The following is a 25,353-nucleotide window of genomic DNA, read 5'->3' as shown; positions in this document are numbered from 1 at the left end:
TTCATGGTATTTTGTTATGGCAGCTCAAGCAGACTAAGACACATATGCGGCCTGTATACTGTTTTTGTTTTTGTTGCTATTCATTTGCTAAATCATGTCCAACTTTTTCAAGTTTCTTTTTGACAGTCACGTATTAGATACATGCACAGATATTTTTGTGTGACGCTCCAGAGCTATAGCTATAATCAAGAGCCCCCATAAGACCACAGTCATCTGTCAGTTTCTCTGCTGATGGGCAGTATTTTCCATGCCTGTTTATTTCAAACATCTTTGTGAGTCCTGCCATGTTTTTGCATCTCCTCCAGGAAAGGATACGCACAATGAAGGTCACTGATACTTTATTGCAAGAGGCTCAATAATCTTATTTTTGTGAAAAAAAAAAATGGATTTTTATTACCTACCTTGAAATTATTTTTTTCCTGACTCATGAACAAACATGAGAAGAATAAAGATTATTTCTATTGTATAAAGTCCCAAATTGTTATATGATTCTTTGAATCATTCATAACAAGTTGTAGAATGAAAAATATGTTTACCATTTATTTTATCGTTCTAAATTCTGAGATTCTGGATCATTCATAGTTTGTGATTTCAATGACTATTTAAATGTTTTCTTTCTTTTAGTAGAAATAATCATATATTTATCAAGGAGGTCCAAAATAAAGAAATAAGGAATCAAACTCATATTCACTTTGCTGTGAATTCATGCCATGCTTCTCATGAGATGTTACTATAAGGAAACCTGAAGTAAGCTAGAACTTTCCATTTTTACCTGCCTTTGATATCTATATCAATTTAATGAAGTCCTTAGATTGTGTTCATATATCCCATTTCTTTTTTCACTCTTGAAATCCTTTTAGAATATATAGGTATTATTGATAGGGTATGTATATATGCATGTATGCTTACATAATATGTGGCCATATATGTGCTGTGTCCTTAATGAAATTATTTGTTCAAGGCATCCAGGAAAAAACATGAATTCACAACCACTTGTGGAGTGTCTACATGTGCCAGTCTTTGTGCTAAGGAGGAGTAATAGTGAATAAGACAGAAACTGCTTTCACTATCTGGTAGATATTACTTCTTCCTCTTGTTTAATTTGTCATCAGGTAACAGAGCATTCTGCTTATAATGAATAGTGAAGTCAGTTGATAAAAGCTGCCAAGAAACATCAGGTTAAGACCTTGATGGACCTTTACAGTGTCAGGAATCACAAGGTTTCAGGAGCATGTGAAAAGAGGAACCCATAGTTCCACCATGCTGTGTCCTCTTTCGTGTCCCTTTCATTATCCTAGCCTCAACCTCACATGGCTCTGGAGCCTCATCTTCAGTGCTAGAGTTTCAAGGATTATGTGTACTTGGAGGGCACATCAGATTTTCTGGCAAGACAGATCTTCAGTCTTGGCGCTGTCCCAGGTCAGCATTTTTTAGAGTAGAGTCAACTTGACAGAAGTGTCTGTGTCAGGCCCTCTTTTTTAAAAATGTTTCTTATTCTTAACAAATCTCCAGCTAATTGAAAGAAGAAACCAACAACAACCTTGTTCCTAGGTTCTTTCAGTGACCAAGCCTTTTTCTGCCTGTGGTAAAGTAGGAGAGTTTAATAAATATAAAATGTGGCAGAATATTATTGTACAAAACATTGCTTCCAGCCCAGAAACAGTATTTCTAAATCAGCTGCTCTATAAACAATAATTGATGGTGGTGTTCTTTGAGAAACCTTTATCAAAAGCTTGGGAACCCATCAATAGCACAGACCTTTTTTTATTCTTCTCTCTAGATTCTTATATTCAGAATTAGATCTCAAATCTCTTTGGGGAAGGGAAAAACATGTTTTGGAATATTCTAATCCCTTTATTTTTATAGTGGCTTTTGAGGGTGCTAAAGATGAATTGGAGTGCTCTTTAGCAATCTGTGAAGTTTCAACATCTTTGTGGAACTCAGTAGGGATCTTGGAAAAATACATTTTTTCACAGGTTTAGCTGTCAATTTAAGTTTTATTACCTTCCTTTTTATGTTCTGATGCTTGAGATAACATGAAAGAACATAAATTATGTAAATAGTACCTTATTTTCATGGAATTCTAGTATCAGAGGGCTTTAGTGTATTTTAAAGACATACTACAATGAAATTTTTTTTTAACACATCTATGTTTAAAATAGGCTACATGTGTCTTTGTGGTACCCTTTTTGCAGAGCAGAAGGTTGTAGAATCTAATCTAGTTTTCTCATTTCTTCCCATAGACAGCTCTGCCAATGAAAAGGGGGCAGTAAAAACTATCAGACAGGCAAGAGCTGGTTCTCCACCCTACAGTATCCTGAATTTAAATGTGTGTATTTCTCACAGGTTGTTCATGTGGGGCATACTATTTAAAGTATCCAATAAATCCTCGTGGCTCCTAACATCAGGCCTTGCAGTATATTCTACTCAGACGATGAATTTGTCTTGTCAGTCTCATACTTGTTTTCTCTTATTAGGGACAGTTTCTAGAGCCAAGTGAAGATCTGAGAGGCAGAGTAGGAAATATATGTGTTCTCTTTCACAGGCTTGTGATTTACAAATAATTAGATGTATACAGAAAGTCTCCAACGATTCAAAACTTGTATCTGGGTCTAATTTCTTTGTTTTCCTTATGTAGACATCAAATTTCCATAATATGTAAAAGGGTTAGTTCAGTTCAGTTCAGTCACTCAGTCATGTCCGACTCTTTGCGACCCCATGAACTGCAGCATGCCAGGCCTCCCTGTCCATCACCAACTCCTGGAGTCCACCCAAACCCATGTCCATTGAGTCGGTGATGCCATCCAACCATCTCATCCTCTGTCATCCCCTTCTCCTCGTGCCCTCAATCTTTCCCAGCATCAGGGTCTTTTCAAATGAGTCAGCTCTTCACATCAGATGGCCAAAGCATTGGAGTTTCAGCTTCAGCATCAGTCCTTCCAATGAACACCCAGGACTGATCTCCTTTAGGATGGACTGGTTGGATCTCCTTGTAGTCCAAGGGACTCTCAAGAGTCTTCTCCAGCACCACAGTTCAAAAGCATCAATTCTTCTGCTCTCCGCTTTCTTTATAGTCCAACTGTCACATCCATACATGACTACTGGAAAAACCATAGCCTTGGCTAAATGGACCTTGTTGACAAAGTAATATTTCTGCTTTTTAATATGCTGTCTAGGTTGGTCATAGCTTTCCTTCCAGGGAATAAGTGTGTTTTAATTTCATGGCTGCAATCACCATCTGCAGTGATTTTGTAACCCAGAAAAATAAAGTGAGCCACTGTTTCCACTGTTTCCCCATCTATTTGCCATTAAGTGATGGGACCAGATGCAATAATGATCTTAGTTTTCTGAATGTTGAGCTTTAAGCCAACTTTTTCACTCTCCTCTTTCACCTTCATCAACAGGCTTTTTAAAAGGGGTAATTGTCATGATAATCAAATCCACAAAATTTCCATTTCCAAAATGAGCTGAAGCTACTAGAAGCTAAAATGATTACTAATAGCCATTATCACATGATACGTACTTAAGTTTCAACTTTGAAGTACTTGCTTTCTAAAGGAAACAGTGGCATTCATTCATTTAGTCAGTCAGTCAGTCAGCATTTCTATCCCATTTCCTCCCCAAAACCACTTGGAACATCCCGTGTGATCTGAGAAATAAGGCTGCCTGACATGTTCCAAAGTGAGTCTTCTAAGTCCTACCTGGCCTTGGACTCTGCCTCATGCCACCCTGGGGAGCAGGAACCAGAATGGAGGGGAGAGAAAGGAAGGGCAGTCTATTTCATTACATAGGGAAGGAGCACTTGACAAGAGTCAGAACACCACAATGGACTTGTTTTCTTTGATCTTGAAAAAGTAACTTGGTTCTACTTTTCCTCAATCTAAAACTAGGGGTGATTAATACCCTCTTTGTCTATATCATGACATCATGAAAATTTGAGTTATTATATTTATGGAGTATTGAGGATATGACTGACACTTTAGAAAATTTCTGGAATTTAGTGAATGTGAAAAAATCGAAACAATATAACATACCACCATCCTATTTTTAGTAATTTAAAATACCCATCAATTTCAAATGAGATGTTTATGAGGTGATTCCCAAACAGAAAAGCTGTATTCTTATAAATAATATAAATATTTTTATTAATATTTCTATCTCTTTGATCTCATCTTCTGAACCAGTTACCTTAAATAAATCAAGGTATGTTTATCACTGGGGCTAGAATTGTGCATTAGAGCAGTCCTAACTAAGGTCGATGCTACGAATATGGCTAAGCCCTCATTTGTGAGTTTTAAATTTACAGTCAGCTTGAAGAAGTCATGTCTGGCACTAAGCAGGTGCTCAATTTATGTTAGCTTGAATGATATAAAAGTAGTGCATACTTAAAGACTGCCTGAAATCAGACAGAATCACCTGACTGCCTGAAAACCATGAAGAGGAATGATGAATTTTGAGCAGTGCTGGGGAGGAGGTATATTGAGTGGAGGTTGAGAATAACCGCAACTAGTTTGGCTGGATTCCTTTCTTCTCTGTTTACCTCCAATAATATTTAGATTATCAGGGCCATGTGTAAAGATATTTTGAGCCCGAAAGCTTTGCACTTGTAACACACTGTCATTGACACCAAAGACACAAACATGTTTTCTGTTATATTTTCAAACTACTGTTGGCTTCCAAATATAGAACCTTTATTCTCACATTATTTATTAATCAAATTGATATTAGTTAAAATGGAAATTTAAAATATTTTAAACTCAAAATAGTCCACATGTTCATTTATCCTTATTTTCTAAAAATTCTTTGGATCTTTGACTGTTACAGAACTCTCTTCACCATGCTGCCTTCTTTTTTTATTTGATTTGCCAATTTAATTTGAATCTAATTTGCCAATCATATGAGAAAAACCCATGCAACCTGTGCAGTAATATCTAATTGTAAATTCAGTGTGACATCTACCTGTAAACTCAATGCTTCCTCAAAAACGACTGGTAGGTTTATACTCTATCCCCAAATATTATATAGCCCTTAAAGATATGTACATATGTGTGAAAACTTTTTTCTTAGAATATAAACATTAGCCTAAATAAAACTTTAAAAATATACAAGCCAAGATATTCTAGCTCCATAGCTGTCAGAAATAGCAGAGAAATGTATCAATCTGTAGACTTCTGGGGCAGGAAGGGAGGGATTAAAACAGATACATTCTAAATCAGTTCCTTCATAAAAGAACTTTCTAGAAAGAGCCTGTGGCACATAGCTCATCACTCCTTGTGCAATCAGACCCTCCATTGTCTTCTGAGAGAGCTGCTGCTTCACAGGCCCGGCCCCTTTAATGGATGAGTAGCCTCTGAAGAAGAATTGTGACACCCAGATGTGGAGTCCTTTGAAGCTGCACTTTCTGGGGAACCATCATTTTGGTTACAGGCAAGAGTAATATCAATTTCCTGGGAATCAGTCATCCCAGGAAATTATCAGCAATTCATAGACTTTCCTTTTTGCATTTGCTTCAACCTCAACGGTAATCACAAAAGATTATAGTCTCCATTTCGGCTTCCATATCACTGAAATATTCTTCTCTGCTGAGAACAATTGATTTCCAGAGGCCAGCTTTTAACCCCAGCTTCAGGAGGCCACTCGGACTGCAATGGTTTGATAACTTCCAACGGTTGTTACTGTGATATGGTTCTGATGTGAGGCAGAGATTCAGTGATTCCTGACTAATTATAAGAATCCTTTTAAATAAAGTGATATATCAACTTCTCATGCTATTGGATATCGTTATTTTTTTTTTTTTCATTTTAGTAAGTGTTAGAAGTTGAGGGAGACAGAAGGGTAAATAAAAGTTTTCAAATGAATGTTGTGAAGATTTTGAAGCCAGCATCCTGAGAGACTGAATTTCAGAATGGAAAACAGAATAACTCAGAAATGTTTCTGAAAGGCTTCAGAGGTAGATTAAAAATACCAGTGATTTTGCTTCATAATATTAAGACTCTTCATGAACATTACTAAGGGATTTTGTGATTCATGACAACTTGCTCTGTAATTCTTATAGGTCTTTCTCCTTTGCTTGATTAGGAAATCTTGATGCCATGTCCATGGTTAAACTGTAAGGAAATTGACGTATTTTTAACTGATTATTTTGGTTTTTTTGCCATATTCACTTTTCTCTTATATATGATGCTCTTACACTGAACACACAGGGACAGAAAGGGCTTTGTTTATATTTGAAATAAATTTGGTGGATAAAATAGTTTTACCTAGAAGTAAATGTTCCTTTGTAACAAATTCAAAACACTACATTTCCTTACAAATTCAAAAGAAAGGAAGGCAGTTCAGTTTAAACTACTTTGGGTGTGAAGTGTAGCCTCCTTTCATCTCATAAAAATAATTATAAGTCAAGTGAATAAATATTAATGTCAAACTGTACTTATTTAATAAAGCAATTATTGCCCCCAGAGAGCAGAGGAAGGCACTTTATTAAAATTCTTTATTTTACTTTGCAAGTATGGTATATTTTGTATCATATAAATGCAGAGTTGAATCAAAAATGTTTTTTTTGCTGAGAATAGTAAATATGTATATACATATCCATCCATACAAAAAGGTAATAGCAAGATGACTATATAATATATAATAGTTTTTATGTAACCCACCCACAAAACCACTCAGGGACCACTTTCCTAACTAAAGTTCTCAAATGTTAAGTGTGGCAGGGAAGCCTGCTTGAAGAAGAAGGATCAGTAGAATCAACGTTGGTATAGCCATGACATCCCTGGAAGGGAGTGGGAGAAGGGAACAGATAAAATGCAAGATGCCCAGTTAAAGTTGATTTCCAGGTAAACAACAAAGCATTTTTAATATAAGAATATCCTATGCAATATTTGGCACATCATTTATATTTTTAAAAAAGGATTTTGATTTCAAACTTGGTAACCAGAGGAGGAGATCTGGGTTCTGGTCTTAGCTATAGAGGTTCAAGCAAGTTACTAAAATTCTCCAAATCTTTTCTCATTTTCAAGTTGGTCTAAAATAATACTGGTGAGACTGGGACCTGACCTACATGCTTTAACCAGATCTGTTTTCAATGTTTTATTATACTGAGTTTCCAGTTAGGATTCTGTTTGGGGGTAGAGTGGAGGGAAGGTTCTGAAACTCAAAGCAAATTAAAAGTTTGAAAGTATAGATGCTCCCTGACATTTTACTGCTATAATGTGAGAGTGTGGCATGGGACAGCCCACAATGATGGATACGCTGCCTTGCGCTGAGCCTTGCGGTCCTCACCTGTCAGGTTCCTTCTGAGTGCAAGAGTAAGGGATGCGTTGTCCTCTATTTGGGGGGAAAAGCACTTCATTTCCACTTTGCTTTACAGAGTGAAGAATACAAACAGGTCCAGCTTTCCGGTTTTGCAATTCTTCCAGCCTGGCGGGGTTTTTTGTTCATCTTAAGCCTCTTTAATTTGTGTCACAGACCTGTTTTGCCTCAGGGTCAGGATGTATCTGACTAGTTATCGAACATCCTTTCAAGCTTAGCTTTGACAGAAGGGTTTTGAAAGGATGTCAATCAGTGCATTTGGCTGTTGAGGAGGGATATTGGTTTGTAAATCAAGAAAGTTCATTACCTCACTAGTCACTGAGAAAGGCCCTGTGACCTTTTTTTTAGCCCATTTACCAGAAAAATAGGCAAATATATCACTATTACTTAGATTCAGAGACTTAGCACCAATAATTTTTAAAAATTGTGTTTATAATCATCAGCAAGTACTGTTTGGTTATTTGTATGCCTTTTTTCCCCAAGAATAAAAAGTTCTGTTATTTTTTTTTAAAGATATTTCTCAGACTTATTTTTGGCTCTGAATTTTATGTTATAGAAGCTTAATCCTAGAGCCAAGTTTGGAGTGTTCTCAAGCCACTATTTGAAAAAGAAAAACAGGAAAGACCAGAAAGCAGGTGACCATCTTCTGTCTCAGATACTAACCTGTTCTTCCAAACCTCAGGATGGGTATCTTCTTTCAATGTCCTGTAGAATAATCACTTCTCATAAGCTATCCTCAAGTGAATCCCTATCTTGTTTAGTACTTTAGCATTTCAGTACTTTAGTATTGAAAAACTATTCTTCAGTCCATATTCCTGAAATGGTTTATTCCTTGTTTTATTTCATCCTGAGGAGACAAAATACTAAATAAAACATAGATAACAGGTGACTCATTTCTTTTAGTTTCTCTTGGTGAATCCATTTGCTGTTCCCATCACTCTGAATAGTGTTTTTCTTTGGATAAGATAGTTCATTGTCAACTATGTACAACATTGGGCTCTTTGTTGTTGTTTTTTGAAATATGAATATACCTTATTGAGAAATATAAAGTATAATACTTTGAAGGTAGTAACTTTTCCACAGAAAATATTAACATTTGTCATCATTTTATTTTTTCTTTTGTGCTATTATAAAATTCAGAATAGAGCTAAATTCTTATTCATACTCTACAAGGTAGTTTTTCATTTTTCTTAAATATCTCATAACTTTTCCCATAAATTCTCTCAACAGTGCATCTAATAATTTCATGGAAACTTTTTGTCACCTTGTCTTTGACAGTTGTTACTGAACTTTCAAATCTGTATGCATGCATTGGCCAGAAATTATTTTAGTTATAGGAACATCAGATAATAAGGATAAAATGAAAGCCTTTCAAGAACTTTCTTTGTGTCTTGATGGAAAAACACCTCTCTCTCCTCATGGTTTCCAGTCATATCTAAGCATTAATTTGTTTAAGAATGAAAACAAACAAAGAAAAGCACAGGATTTCCTTAAGAGACATAATTTAGATCATTACCTAAATGCCTTTTCCCTACATTGAAAGGAGCAGCTGAATTGGAATTGAGCACAGTCTGGGCTTCCTTAATACATCATATTAGCCAATTAGACTTTCCAAAATGCATTTTTAATCTGAATATGGGTACATACACCATTGAATTTCAGTTCTTGAGTTTACTCGTTTAACGTTTGAATAGAAACGTCAGCACCTGAAGCATTGCTGGGCATGTATGTGTCCATGCAATGAGGTATGAGTAAACCTTCAATTAAATCTCATACCCACTGCAGATATAAATTGAAAGTCTTATTTGTTAAACTGAACTTTTTGAAATGCTCTTTGAAGCGACTTCTTAAATTACCCAGTAGCGTAACTACAGCTTTGCTGCAACTCTCTTGATCCCTGGCAGTGTGGAAAGTCACCAGGCATGTGGAGCTAGCCAGGAAAATGGAACATTTTACATTTGCACTGACCATATGATTGCACACAAGGATCTACTGTCAGAGTTAGACATTCAGCTTCAGTAAGGTGCACAGGTCTAATCTTAGGGCACCTCCCATTAACAAAATAACTACTGTCTGAAAAAGAACTCAAAATTTATTCCTTCAACCTAGAACCATTTAAAAATTATCCACCAGAGTGTTAAGCTGGTTTACCACTAAAGAGAGGGAGATGGTGAAACCACCCATTCCTTTCCTTTTAGCTTTTTTGCTTGTACCATTTGGAAACTCTAAAGTTCTAAAAGTGTTAACAATGTAAAACATTATTTTCTTGTAGTATCTTCACAAAAAACTGTTAGAGTTTAGCCAAAATATGTGTTGTTGCTCAATCACTCAGTTGTGTCTGACTCTCTGCGACCCCATGAACTGCAGCACGTCGGGCTTCTCTGTCCATCACCGTCTCCCAGAGCTTGCTCAAACTCATGTCCATTGAGTCAGTGATGCCATCCCACCATCTCATCATTTGTTGTCCCCTTCTCCTCCTGCCTTCAATCTTTCCCAGCATCAGGGTGTTTTCCAAGGAGTAGGTTCTTCCCATCAGGTGACCAAAGTATTGGAGCTTCAGCTTCAGCGTCAGTCTTTCCAATGAATATTCAGGCCTGATTTCCTTTAGGATTGACTGGTTTGATCTCCTTGCTGTAAGGGACTCTCAAGAGTCTTCTCCAACACTACAGTTCAAAAGCATCGATTCTTTGGCATTCAACTTTCTTTATGGTCCGTCTCTCGCATCTGTACATGACTACTGGAAAAACCATAGTTTTGACTCAGTGGACCTTTCTTGGCAAAGTAATGTCTCTGCTTTTTAATATGCTGTCTAGGTTTGCTATAGCTTTTCTTTCAAGGAGCAAGCATCTTTTAATTTCATGGCTGCAGTCACCATCTGCAGTGATTAGGAGTAACTCATGGTCATCTTGTTATTCACTGGGAAGTATCAGGCCAACCACACTGTACCAGAAACCCACTAGGAAGGTCTCTAGGTGAGATGCAACTGTCACTTAGCGCTCATCCTTAGAGAACTTCTGAAGGCAGATCACCGTAGTTTCCCTTTCTCTTTGAGGATATGATAATGGTGGTGGCTCTGAGATCCAGCTGTTGTCTTCGGACTTGGGAGCTGAAGAACATTCTCTGTGGAGGCCTCACAGATGGCTGTGAAAGCCAAAGAGCATGTGCGTTGCAGTTTTCACCAGTTGTATGATTCTGAATTTTGTGTGAATTTCCCTAAATCAGGGGATAATGTCCTTATCCTTACATATTTAGTATGAGTTTATTTATTTATTTTTTTAATTTTTTTTTTCCAACCCCCACACATCTCCCCGAAACGGGGCAGAGCCCTCCCCCCCCCACCACCTCGCACACCCGGCCCCCTTCCCGGGACCCCATCCACTCTCTTCCCCCGTCCACCGGGGCCCCCTAACCCGCGCCCGCGTTCCCAGGCACCCTTCCCCCCCCCACCACCGAAGGCAGAGGGAAGGGGCTCCGACGGGAAGCGTGGCGCCAAGCGGGCAGGGGGACACACGACAGCGGTAAGGGGTGGGGGCGAGAGAACCGGACAGACAGCCGCAGGAGGCGTGGTTGGGGGCGGGGGTGGGAGAAAGCCCCGAGGCTCGGAGGGCGGGCGGGGGGAGGCGTCTGGCGACCGCGCGGCAGGCTCAGAGCAGCGGGCGACCGGCGACCGGCCGAGGCGGGCCAGTCCAGGGCCGGCGGCGGGAGGCGACGGGGCAAGGCGAGCGGCCCCGCGACGGGGAGCCGCCAACCCGTCACGCCGCACAGCCCGCGGGACGCGACCGCAGGGATCCGCACCGTGCGGTCCGCAGGCCGGTGGGGAAAGGAAGGCAGTCGTGGCCGGCCCCTGCCACCCCCCGAACCCAACCTCGAGGGGCGTGGCGGGGAGGTCCGGGCGGGAAGAGGGACACACACACACCCCGGGAGACGACGCCGCCGACCCGACCGGGGGAAGAATGGAGGGCGCGGAGCGGGGGGCCGGCGGGGCAGGGCGGGGCGGGAAGGCGGAGGAGAGCCGCCTTTCCCAAACCCGACCCCCAAGCTCTGCACGCCGCCCCAGCAACCTTCTCGCGCCGCTCCTCGCCCCCAGCACCGGGGAAGGGCCACCCACCGGACCCGACCACCCGGGGCGGGGCGCCTTCCAGGCGGGGGTCTCTCCCTCTCCCCCCTTTTTTCCCTTCCCAGCCCGCGCCGCACGGGTGGAGGGGAGGCTCGCGGGCCGGGCGGGGCGAGGCCACCGCGCCGCTCTCGGAACCGACCCGGTTAATGATGCTTCTGCAGGTTCACCTACGGAAACCTTGTTACCACTTTTACTTCCTCTAGATAGCCAAGTTCCCGTCTTCTCAGCGCTTCGCCCATCCGAGGGCCTCACTAAACCATCCAATCGGTAGTAGCGACGGGCGGTGTGTACAAAGTTTAGCATGATTTTACATGTGAAATTATCAGAATCACAGTTGTATCAAGGCAGTGAAAATGTATTTAGGAATTATCCATGGTAAAATTGTGTTTCTTTCCCATTCTCCTGTTTTAGTTTTTTCATAGTAAAACACTCTGAAAGTACCTTATTAATAACTTTAGAAATACTTGTTCCCCTCACTATCTGAAAGTAGAGAATTACTGCAGAATCTTCCCTAAGTTGAAATGTTGTAAAGTGAAGAAGCAGTTTCCTTAGGACGCATCTTGTTAATGGATGCACAAAATAAATCCAGATAAAGCCCAATGCCCAGACACAAGTCAAAGCTTTGGCGGCTGGACGCTGAGATGCTGAGTGTAGTTCCCGGGGAAGGAGCTGAGTGGTGCTCTTGTTACTGCTCGAGATGCCCCCTGCCTCTCTCTATAAAGGTAATGCTTTATAAAAGCATTTCAAAAGAAATGCTAAACACTATTTTCAAATTTCAGCTTTTATCATAAAAGCAAAAATCCTGTTGGGACTTCTTTCAGTTAGTGAAAGCAGGTACTAATACAGGTCTTTCATAAAACCAAGTGGTGCAAAGCAAACTTTCAAAAGCAGAGAGTACCTGTGTAGGCCTCCCCAACTAGAATGTTGTATTTTTGAAGGCTTGTTCTCTCCTCTATGTCCACCTCCCAAAACAGTGCATGATAGTCATTTAATAAGCTATTGTTAAATGAACCAATTTTCAAGAAAATACAGTGTGTGTGCAAACTAAAAATTATACACTTATAAAAGTGTGATGTGTTGGAAAGGAGCAAAAATTCCCAAGGACAGAACTGTCTAAGTTGATATGAAACACTTAATCTCTGAAAAGGTTGCATTTTTTTGTTATCAGAGTGCTCTAGAAAGAGGACATTATTTTATGGCAGAAATACACATCTCTAACATTCTATATATGTTTCTTTTTTTATTCTTCTAGAAATGAAACCAAGGTGGAATTTCTCAAAAAACAAAACAAAACAAAAAAAAAAAACTTTTCTAAAATGCAGTTTAGTTTCCTTTCAAAATAGATCCCAGGGTGTTTTTTCCTTACCCTAGCCATCCTTTTTGTCATGGAATGTTGTTGTTCAGTCATTCCGTCGTGTCTGACTCTTTGCAACCCCATGAACTACAGCATGTCAGACTTTATCCTTCACTATCTCCCTGAGTTTGCTCAAACTCACGTCCATTGAGTCAGTGATGCCCTCCAATCATCTCATCTTCTGCTCCTCCTCCTCCTCGTGTCCTCAATCTTTCCCAGCATCAGGGTCTTTTCTAATAAGTCAACTCTTCACAGCAGGTGGCCAAAGTATTGGAGCTTCAGTTTCAGCATCAGTCCTTCTAATGCATATTCAGGACTGAGTTCCTTTAGGATAGACTGGTTTGATCTCCTTGCAGTCCAAGGCACTCTCAAGAGTCTTCTCCAGCACCACAGTTCAAAAGCAAACTGTGTTATGGAATAGATAATTCTTACTTGATGAATTCCAGAGCTTTTCAAAGAGTGTGTAACAATATGGAATTTAAGTGAAAGATGTCAGACTTTCTAAACTCATTTTAAGGGGAAAAAGAAAGGAAAGAAAAGAAAAAAAATGTATTCTGATCTATACTCTATTTGGTTGCTTTCAATCGTTGGTCTGGCTCCACTTATGTTTTCTACAAGGAATGTTGACCACCACTAGGGAGGCTCTGGAAAGGGCCTGGGTTCCCACTTAATTTCTGCAGCTATCAAAATACTGCCAGTTGTCAATCAGTCTCAAAATACACAAAGGTCTACAACATTTTGATAAAATAGTAGTAGTAGTACTAGTAGTCATAGTAATAGCTTTAGTGGCTCTGAGACTTGGATCAGTGTGACCTATTATTTTCTTCAGTGTGTTATTTTAGCCTTTATACCAATTCTGGTTGACTTTCTGGTGGAGTAATGGTATCCCTGTGGCACAGGAGCACAGCTGATTTTGTTTGCCAGTCACAGGGTGTGGTTTTAGCAAAGAGCTAAATATGGCACTTGGTTGAATCAACAGTCTGGGGAGAGTGTGCTGTTTCATTTGTCTTCCTTTCAGGTGACACTGATGGCATTCAGTGGACCCCTGTCAGGATGCTCTGGGTAGGAGAAGCAGTGGCAGGATGGCAAGTCTCCACTTTAACACATTCCAGATGCAGAAACTCAGGTCTCACCGCATTTTGTTGCAGGGTAACATTCCATGTGGCTTGGCTTTATTGAGACTTCTGATTTGAAATCCAAAGCAGTCCTGAGTTGTGTAGTTGAGATAAGGTTGCCAATGATACCCGTTTGTAGTTCCTGATCTTTGGGAAAAGGACTTTGTCTTGGAATAGTTGTGTCTGCTTTGTTTCTATTTAAGTTTTTAAGGATTTGAAACAAGTAAAACAGTCATAATAAGGCATATGGTCAGAGTTTTTAAATATAAAAGGCAAAACCTTTTTTGTAGTAACTTCATAGAAATAAATTGCTCTTCGGTGACATAAGCTATCACTTTTAAAAGTGTCAGTTCCTGAATATTTGAAGTTCAGATGAGACCCTGTTGTCTCATTCTTTTTCATAAATCCAATAATGGAAAAGGAAAGGATGAAAAATAGTCATTCTTTTTGTACTCCTGTAATTTGACAATATTGCGATTAAAAAACTGATGCTTTGCCAAACTTTGGGAAGGCCGTAAGTCACAAGGATTTAGTCGCTGAGGTCTGCTTTGCAGTAAATCAAGGACAGGTGCAAATGATGACCATCACCTGCTATGTGTAATCTCTAAGTATTGCTGGAACTTTATTATTTTTTTTTCTGTATGCAAGCCCAAAAGTTACAATGGGGAAAGAGGACAGGGCGGCCCCAATTTTTATTTATGGATTTCCTGAAGTAGCACAAGAAGAAATGGACTTATCCTTAGAAGGGCATGTATTGGTCAGAAAGAAAAAAGCTGAGACTCACTTCTCCAGGAAACTTACTTAAACACCAAGCAGGCCTTCTGTGTAGCTTGACTGGGCAGTTGCCCTTCGGGCTGCAGGAAATTCTAGAAACATTCCTCCTTTCTTTACAAATCTTACCTCCTACAGCAGTGCTACACACAATATCCATAACTCTGCTTGGTGGTTCATTAGCAGGGAAGAGTGGGGGGAGAGACTCCTGCCTGAGTTTGAATTCTGACTTCAAACCTACAAACTCAAGGGTGACCAGTTAAGCTTCTCAAAGCCTCAGATTCCTCATTTGTAAAAGGAGGGTAACAGTGGTATCTATCTCACATGATGGTGGTGACTGCACAAGATAATCCCTTAGTAGAGTTCCTGGCTCATGCTAAGAGTTCTGTAAATCTAAGCTGCTCTTATTAAGATGTTTATTATTATTATTACAGCTTAAAGTATTAGTCACGCAGTCGTGTCTGACTCTTTGTGACCTCATGGACTGAAGCCCGCCAGGCTCCCCTATCCATGGGATTCTCCAGGCAAGAATGTTGAAGTGGGCTGCCATTCCCTTCACCAGGATTACAGCTTAGAGATAGAAATTAAAAAGCAAATACCCGAGGAGTATAAACACATTGATGTCAGTGTTAAAGGGAGGATCCTGGATGCTTAAAATGTGAGAAAATCAGAAAAGGGGGAAAAAGTTCAAAGTAAGGATGGGGCAAGAGGGGACAGACCTTCATGGGCCTTCATTTGCCTCACTGATTTGCTTACTCATCACCCTTTTTCATTTGTACAATGCCCTTTCTTGTGTTTGACTCATCCTACCCCATCTAATTTGGGACAACATCTGGAATAAATTAGACCTCCAGAAATGTTTGTTGAGTGACTGATCTTTAACTTTGTAAAGTCAAAAACCTGATTTCTGCTCCTGTTTAGTAGAAAAGCTAGTACTGCCTGCTAGACTGTATAATAAGTGGTTACCAAATAGAACGTCGGTTAAAGCAGATAGCTACGTTTAAGATGAAATGTCCTCATCTCAAGGATAGTATGGATACCCAGCCACATGTGAGAAACCCTGGTGTAATTCTTGAGCAGTCTTTTTTGCTATTTAAGTAGTACTTGATTTGCTCCCCTATTCAGCCCCACGTGATGGCCGGCGAAGTCATTCTAAGGCTCACTGTAAGTTCATACAATTTGAACTTCATCCCCTTGAAAATTATTGAGATAGGTGAAAGGTTTGTAATTTTATTTTATTTGCCTAAAATTCCACCCAGGAAAATTATCTCAAATGTAAATGTCATCTAGTACTGAGTTATTTGTTCATGTCTTACCTACCCTGGATTCTCTGCCCTCCCCTAGACTTCATCCTGCCTTTAGTGAAGTGCTGTGGTGTGATTTTTTTCCCCTTGGCTAGGTTTTATTTGCAACTGCATGTGTTTTTATGTGATTGCTTACACTGTGTGGATATAAATTACTTTTTGGAATAATCAGTGATAGTAATGATCTTTTTAAAAAGAACTCATACAGATTTGTAGTTCCATAAACTTTGTGAATACCCCCAAAGATACCTGTTTATTCTTATTTTGATATTGAAAATATAATAGATGGTGTGATAAGACTAGCTTCATGAATTCCTTTTATAAGTACTGTAATAAAATGGTTAATTTGTCCATACATACCCTCCAATTATCTCCTCAATTCCTGGCAACAGCCACAACCCCATCTTTCATTTTTATTGCCTACCAGTTAATTGCACTAATAGGTTTTGCTTTTCATTTCTGCATGACTTTCATTAGAAAAGTGGCAAGTGCTAACTCTTGCTGCTTTTTAGTTAGTACATATTTCAGACTTTTTAATCAGAGATGAGCAAAGCAAATGGATTTTTTAAAATTTCATGTGAATATGCTTGCTAGCCTCAAAATTCCAGATGACTACTTCTGACTTTTACTCTTTTAGAAAAGAAGAGGCTTATTTGGGACCAATAAATTCTGCCAGGTAAGGAATATTGGTAGCTAGAGCTATGTGGTAGTTTGTTGTGTTTTTTTTTTTTTTTTTCTCTAGAAAAGCTTTTTTTAGTACTGTTTACCAGTGAATCAATCTTCTCAATTCACAGACAGGTTTCCTGGGCAATGTGAACTAACATGAGCTAATTTAATGAGTTTTTAACAAGGCATTTGTTCATTTAAAAGTGATGTAAAAATTTTAATAAAGATGTTTGAAAACATTTGTGCTTTTTTAACAATCAAATGAGTATGAAATCCAATTGAATCTTTAAAAATAAGAGTTTGTTGTATAATTGCAGTACCTTAAATAATTTTCCTGAGTATTCTACATAAGGAATGATTATGATATAGATATATAGTGTTGACTATACTAAATTGAATCATTTTCATTTATCACATTTTATGATTTATGAGAATGTTTTTATTCAGCCTGATTGTTTTATTCATCTTGAAAATTAGTGATTGAATAAAAGACTTGCCATCGATTTGGTTATACTTATCTCTTTATGAAATATGAAATATCTCTGGTGGCTAAGACAGTTAAGAATCCACCTGCAACGAGGGAGATCTGGGTTCAATCCCTGGGTTGGGAAGATCCCCTGGAGGAGGTCATGGCAACTCACTCTAGTATTCTTGCCTGGGGAATCCCCAAGGACAGAGGAACCTGCTGGGCTACAGTCCATGGGGTCACAACGAGTCGAACATGACTGGGACTAAGGACAAATCATTATGATTAGAGAGAAATGAATTTGCATTAGGAGAGGAAAACATTTAAGTTGATATAAATTAACATTATACTTATTATTTTTATCTAAATTTTAAAGTATTTTAGGAATACTACAAGAAAAAATTCAGGATTTTACTACTCTATACTTTTAAAAAAGTAAGATGTAAAAACCTTTTCTACATTGTTGCTAAGTCTGGATCCTGCTGAAATGACCCAGATATTTGTAGTTACTGCGTGCTAAGTCACTTCAGTTGTGTCTGACTCTTTGCAACCCCATGGACTGTAGCCCGCCACGCTTCTCTCTCTGTGGGATTTTCCAGGCAAGAATGCTGGAGTGGGTTGCCATTTCTTTCTCCAGGGGATCTTCTCGACTCAGGGATCAAACTTGCATCACTTTTGTCTCCTGCATTGGCAGACGGATTCTTTACTACTAGCACAACCTGGGTAGCCCTTCAGATGGCAAATACTGAAAATATCAGATAGGCAGTGTCTGTTTCAAAATATCAGATGAATTGGCAAGTTTCTTTCTTATATCGTTTAAAGTCTTCTTTCAACTAAATTATGTCCTCCCAAGTGACATATGAATAAGAAATATAATTATAGAATTCTGTGATAAACAGGGGAAAAGAAACAAGATTGAGACAGGAAAAAAAGTGGACCTTTTCTTGAAATACCTATAACAAAATAGAGAATCAAGTGGAAAATAGAGAAAATTTGTTACAAGTGAGAAATATGAAAGATAAAATTTTCATGTGATTAGCAGTTAAGCTATTCAAAGGATGAAGAGAAAGCCAGAGTTAATGACAGATGCAAAGGAATAGAGTAAAAGGACCATTTTATGAGGATAAGTAGGATTATATGTATAACATAGAGAAGTCGATTCTAGCTAAGAATTTCTTGAAGGAACCTCTTTAGTTTGCTTCTCATGAAGCAGATGGGTGGGAACTCACCTGCCTTTATATGGGGATGCTTATTCACAACTCACTTTTCAGGAAGAGAGCACTCAGCCTTGGGAACATAAACAGTATTTTCAGGTTAATAGGGTATAACTATGAGATTTGAGTAGAATGCATTTGTGTTAGGAGTTACTTGAAAAATTATGTAGGTAGCTAACAGTTTCAAAAATTGAAAGGGAATGTTTATATCCAAGGTTATATTGGAACTCTCAACAGATATCTTGGCTTACTAAAAATTTGAAACTAGGTTTACATAGATGCATCTTTTGTCTATGTTTCTATATTGAAGTATGGGAACCACTAGGATGTACAGATTTATTTTAGATGATGGAAGTTTTAATTTTTAACTTTCAATATATTTTTTGAAGTGAAACTATGATTTCATAAGTGTCATTGTTGCATTCTTAAAAAGTATTATAATATGAAAAGTGTTAGAATAATAATATATACAGTAGTATAGACATTACAAAAATGAAAGTACAGAAAATGTGTTTAGGAAATATTCATATTGTATTATTCTAGATAGTTCACATGTCACTAGATGTATTTTTTAGAACCTTACAACAGAAAATATCTCAATAAAATGGTCTTATTTTTTTAACTTTGCAAAATAGCGTAGTTTTCCATCCTGCCAATATAGTTTGGCTGTTTTAGTTTTAAGCCTGTCTAAACTGTTTTGCCATCTCTAGTAACAATCAGAAAGTTACAGGTTCATGATTTGCAAATTGATGAGGCTTAAGTTTTTACACTGTGAGTATACTAAGGAAGTGGACTAGGGTTTAACTTTTCTGATATTTTGAGATTTTTGCCCATAGAGGTTTTTTTTAAATTCTTATTAAATGAATTTTAATACAATCAGTTACAACCTTGAGCAAAACAAATCCCCAGATTTTCCAGTAATGATATTTTATATTAAATAGTTAAGCATAATATTCTTAACAGTTTTTTTTTCCTCTTTCATTTTTTAAGTTATCATAAATAAAATTGACTTTTGGAGAATGCCCACAGTCCTGTAAATTTCCATACATGTGTAAGTTTGTGTAACCATCACTTCAGTCAAGGTATAAAATAATTCTGTTACCCCAGAAAACTCTCTTTGAATTTCTCAGTGTTCCAAACGATATAACTTGTCTTTATAGTAGGAATACATTGTCCTAAACTTGCAGCAAAAAAAAAAACAAACAAACCTACTTTGCTGTACTGTTCAATAAATCTGTGTTCCACTCTCCTTTCTAATGAATTTAAGTTCTTCTAATTGCTAATTGTACACTTGGCTGATTTATGCTTCTCATCAGGGATAGCATTCATTTTTCCTTTCTACCAAATATCATCACCTAATCCAGTCCTAAGCTCTAACCTCTGGAGATTTCCTAGACGATGGTATTAGTAGATCTGTCTTTGTTCACATTACATCTGTTGATAAGTTATGCTTTGTTCCTCATCCGCATTGTTTTTTGAACTGCCAGTTGTCTGACGTTAATGCTGGATTATTGTCTGGAGTACACAGGAGAATCACTGCTGCATTTCTTTTTATAGGCTCTGCAGATAGTGTTCTTTATTTTTCCAAGTATCTTCATGGCTTTGTGCCATGCTTTTTCTACACTATCATTGTATATTTCTCTGTCTATGTATGGTACATGCAAATCAAAGAGAGGAAAGTCACAGGCTCTAAGTCAAAACTTTACTTGAATATTTGAACAAGGGTTGCATATTAACCATTCTGTTATGGACATTTGAGTAGCATGCATTTCCAGTAAAATGAATATCTAGAGTCCATAAACAATAATAAATTATTTTAAAATAAAGATCAACATTTGTCTAACTGTACTATAAGTCTATCATTTATGACTTTGCCACAGATAGAAAATTAAGAAATTTAACTATATCTGTAACAGTCATCACTGAGGTCATTTCAGACCATCTCAAGTATTATTACCTCACATAGAGAAAACATTAACAAGTTAATTTTAACCCTGATATTTGAATCTTGAGTTTTCTTGTTCTATGAATCTTTTAAGGTTTTTCAAGGTTTCTTACATAAATATAAGACATCTTGAAATGTTGTGATTCTCCTGTGATTGTTTTGTGTGTGTTTTGATTTGAAAATTTTTTGTTTGTTTGTTTTTAATTCTTGGAAATAAGTATATTACTTATGAATGAGATTGTTTATGATCCTTGTTTGGGAACTAAATGTTAAAAACCTTACGGAATAATACAGCTACTTTTAATTGTACACACTGTTGTCTGTCCTTTGAAGCTATAAATTGATTGTTTTGTCATTTGCTCCTCAGATGGATCCTGTGCAAAAAGCAGTCATTAACCACACATTTGGAGTGTCCATTCCCCCAAAGAAGAAACAAGTTATTTCTTGTAATGTCTGTCAGCTTCGCTTTAACTCGGATGTGAGTATCATCTTTTCATTGCTCTCTGTAGCCTGTCAGCTTGGAGTCTGATTGTTCTGAACATGTACATCTCTTCATATTACGCATTCTCTAGAAGCACATTTATTGTGGGCAGTTGGTGGCCCATTTATTTCGGTGTGCTAGATTTTAAAGGGATTAAGTTTCAGCATTAGAAACTTGAACCATGGAGTGGCTAATATCAAAAAGCAAGGCTTTCTCTATGTAATCAGTCTCATCTGTATCATTTTATACTTAATTCTACCAGTTATATTTACTTTTCAGAAATACATTTGGATAACAGAAAATATTTTTTAAAAGTTTAAAATGCAATGAAAATATGAAAAAAATGCAATGAATGTTGAAGAAAACCATTCTTATTATTCTTGATAGCAAGTATCACATTTAACTGTGTGTGCCAAACCATATTAAATACCTGAAAGAATAATTTATTGCACAGTTTTTATTTTCCTGGAAGATAGAAATACAGGCAAAGCTTTGTAAATTATCTTATCTAGCAAGCATAACCATCCTGTTTAAAAAAAGGATAATAAGAAAAGAATACAAGTTGATATTTTTTGAAAGTCAGTTTTAGAGTGTAGAAATAAAATAGCAATATCACAATAAATAATATTAGAATGTTTATAATATTCAATTATCAAATAAAGCCAGTGACCAATGCAAATCTGAATCTGGCAACTGTATATTATATGTGGTATTTCCCAAGATATTTTACCATCAAAGTCATTTTGCAAAGAGTTTGTTATAAGATTCATGAGTTTCAGAAATGCTAAAATAGTAAATATCTTTCTTTGCATATACCAGTAGATGATATTTTCATAATTCTATTTAGGAAACATAATGAAAATTATAGTCATTGGAAAAGAGGAGATATGCTTATCATGACTTATAAAAGTATATTTAATGCAATTTCAACCAAAAATCCAATGAATTTTTTTGGCACCTGGTAAAATCTTTCTCAAATTCCATATTCAAGAATTAAAATGTTCCCAAATAAATTGAGAGATATATAGTACCAATTCACTAGAAATCTTGGTACTGTTAAAATGTCATTTCTTCCCCGACTGATCCATACACCTAACACAACTTCAATAAAAATTCTAGAAGGCTTTTTTCATAGAAAATACCAAGACATTTCTTAAATGTAGTAGAAAAGCCCTATGATAGTCAAGATGTTTTTTAGGAAAGAGCAAAGTTTGAGTGCTTATACTTTTTGATTTTAATACTTACTATAAAACCTATAGTAATCAAGACCATATTATTGGTGAAAGAGTAGTAGGCACATTGATCAGTAGAACAAAATAGACCCACACCTGTACAGTCAGTTCATCTTCAACAAAGTTGCAGAGCTAGTTCAATGGAGAAAGGTCAGTCTTTGCTACAAATAGTACAACTGGATATCTACATGTAAATTTTTTAAAAAGAACCTTGAGTGCTGTTTCCCACAAAATATAAAAATTAATTCAAATAGATCTTATACATAACTATAAACTTAAAACTATAAAACTTCTAGAAAATAACATAAGAGAAAATTTATGTGACCTTGAGTTAGACAGAGATTTACTTGTCTAAAAAAATTTGAAATAAAAAATGTGAATTATAAAAATGCTCATTTGAGATGGATGAAACTGGAGCCCATTATACAGAGTGAAGTAAGCCAGAAAGATAAAGAACATTACAGCATACTAACACATATATACGGAATTTAGATAGATGGTAACGATAACCCTATATGCAAAACAGAAAAAGAGACACAGAAGTACAGAACAGACTTTTGAACTCTGGGGGAGAACGTGAGGGTGGGATGTTTTGAAAGAACAGCATGTATATTATCTATGGTGAAACTGACCACCAGCCCAGGTGGGATGCATGAGTCAGGTGCTCGGGCCTGGTGCACTGGGAGGACCCAGAGGAGTCGGGTGGAGAGGGAGGCGGGAGGGGGGATCAGGATGGGGAATACGTGTAACTATATGGCTGATTCATGTCAATGTATGACAAAACCCACTGAAATGTTGTGAAGTGATTGGCCTCCAACTAATAAAATAATATTAAAAAAAAAAAATGCTCATTATTGGACTTCATCAAAATTAAAAATGTCTCCTCTTCAAATAACACTATTAAACTGTTAAGAAATTGAAAAGAAAAACTACAGACTGAGAGACAATATTTGTAAGACTCATGCCTTGTATGCAGAATATTTAAATAACTTATGATTCAATAATAGATAATAAATGGGCAAAAGATTTACGTAGACACTTTACCATGACAGATAAATATGCAAAACAATTCTCAACATCATTAGCTGTTAAGGAAGCAAACCACAATCAGATACCACTATACCTATTAAAATGATAAAAATTAAACCAATTGATATTACCAAATGCAAAAATGAGGACCAACTGGAACTCTCATTAACTGTTGTTGAAAATAAAAGATAGTGCAGATCCTTTGGAAAACAGTTTGATGGCTATTTGTAAGAATTTTTATAGAGTGGTAGATACATTTCTCATACAGCCCATCAATCCCACTTCGAGGTATTTATCCAAGAGAAAGTAAAACGTTTGCCATATTTATATATCTTTATAGGAGCTTTATTCATAATTGCCCAAAACTGAAATTGATCCGAATGTCTATCAACTGATGATGAAATAAACTGAAATATAGCCCTACAATGGACTCAGCAGTAAAAGAAGTGATATACCAATGCCTCCCACATCATGGATGAATTTCAAAGGCAGTGTGCTAAATAAAATAAGTTGCACAGTATACACTGTATAGTTACACTTATATAACTTTTGCAAAGACAAAACTGTGGGGACAGAAATCAGACACATAATTAATAAGGACTGAAGTTGGGGTTGAGAAATTCATTACCAAGGGGCATGAGAGAACTTTTTTGGATGATGGAAATACTCTAAGTCTTCGTTGCTGTGGTAGTTACACAACTGTTTTGTTTTGTTTTTCGCTTCAAAACTCATAGAACTCAATACCTAAAAAGAATTTTACTGTATGTAAAGTATACCTCAGTAAACCTGGTTAGGAGAACAAAATCAATGTGATAGGAATCATGAAATATTTTATAAATTGAAGACTAATTATAGAAACATACCTACTAGATATATTAAACTACAACATTGCTACTAGATTTAGATAATTAAAGGAATTTTTTAAAGAAAAAGCGGAATAATAAATACTGAAAATAGATCCAAGTATGTTTAACATTTTTGCCCAATTATTATCCAGATTTATGTAGCCATGTAGGAAAATTAGCACCTTTGTAACTTTATGAATATAAAATGAAAATGTTCACTACTTAACTGGCCACTGACATAATGAATGCCCAGGTGAAGACATGCTCCATATTTAATTCTAGCTTTCCACTGCAGTGATGCCAGATGTTGAAGCATCTCATAATACAAAGCAAAGAGATTGTAAAGTAAAATTGCAAAAAGCTTGCAAAAGATGCAGACTTTCATGAAGTTATGATTGTCATGTTGGAGAACTGTTTAATACAAAGTCACTGACAAATGAGGATCTGCCCGTTAGAAGTATTAATTTAACAAGAGAAAAATTAAAAGGTTGATGATAGACAGGCTGCTCAAAGTAAAATGTTTTAACTATCAAGAGAATAATAAGGAAGGACTTTTGCAATTATGAATCCCTTGAATTAAAAAAAAAAGAAAACATTTATTTACACTGCCCAAAAAGAAAATTAATTTTAAAAGAATCATTGAAGAATATTGTTCCATCCTATTCCCATCCTCCTACTCTCCATGCCTTTCTCTCTCTGTCTATCATAACTACATTAATATTCCTTGCCTATCTTTCCTGGGTTTGTTTATATAGATATAACCAAGTATGAATGTATACTCAATCTCCTTCCTCTTCTACATACAAGGTAGTATACTATTGTGCTCTACTGGTACCTTGCATTTTTTTTTTTTTAATATAGCAATATATCCTAGAGAATTTTCCCTATCAGAACGTAGCAAGACCCCTTACTGTTTTTTCATAGGTGTGATAGGCAAAGATGTCCACATCCTAGTCTCTGGATTCTTCTACTATATTACCTTGTAAGGCAAAAGGAAATTAAGGTAGTAAATGGAATTAAGAGCACTAATCAGCTGACCTGAAGATAACTGTCCTGGATTATCCCACAGGCCCAAAGGCCCTTAAAGGTAGAAGAGGGAGGCAAAAGAGAAAGTTAGAGTGACATGATATAAGAACAAATTGAGTGACCATTGTTTGTTTGAAGGTGAAAAAAGGGACCACATCCCAAGGAATGTAGAAGTTTCTAGAAGTGGAAAGTCAAGGAAATTGACTTAGAACCTCCAAAAGCGAATGCAGTCCTGTTGACACCTTAAGTTTCAGCCCAATGAAACCCATGTTGGACTTCCAACCTCAAGAACTGTAAGATAATAAATATGTGTTGTTTAAGCCACTGAGTTTGTGGTAATTTGCTTCAACAGCAATAGAATACTGATATAGTAGTCTATATGTAGAAGTTCCATGGTTTCTTTAACCGATCCCTTATTGGTGGACACTTAGGTTTTTCTTATCTTTGGAATTAACATAGATTCTCATAACCAAT

At 37.2% G+C, this 25,353-nt stretch overlaps 1 protein-coding gene across 7 annotated transcripts in view; it reads left to right on the top strand.

Annotated features, from left to right (window-relative positions):
- The window catches only part of ZNF385B (zinc finger protein 385B), a 335,112-nt gene that overhangs the window by 241,464 nt on the left and 68,295 nt on the right, over positions 1-25,353 (top strand). For 6 of the 7 annotated variants that reach the window (XM_065931860.1, XM_065931863.1, XM_065931861.1 and 3 more), the window contains exons 3-4: positions 16,613-16,651; positions 20,634-20,744. In XM_065931860.1, the coding sequence (XP_065787932.1) occupies positions 16,613-16,651; positions 20,634-20,744 (150 nt within the window). The remainder of the gene's footprint in view (positions 1-16,612; positions 16,652-20,633; positions 20,745-25,353) is intronic. The other variant, XM_065931867.1, reaches the window with a different exon arrangement.

Source organism: Muntiacus reevesi, chromosome 3 (assembly GCF_963930625.1).
Source record: "Muntiacus reevesi chromosome 3, mMunRee1.1, whole genome shotgun sequence".
NCBI classification, from domain to species: domain Eukaryota; kingdom Metazoa; phylum Chordata; class Mammalia; order Artiodactyla; family Cervidae; genus Muntiacus; species Muntiacus reevesi.
The sequence above is the reverse complement of the archived record's forward strand: the minus strand, read 5'-3'. Positions and strand labels throughout refer to the sequence as shown.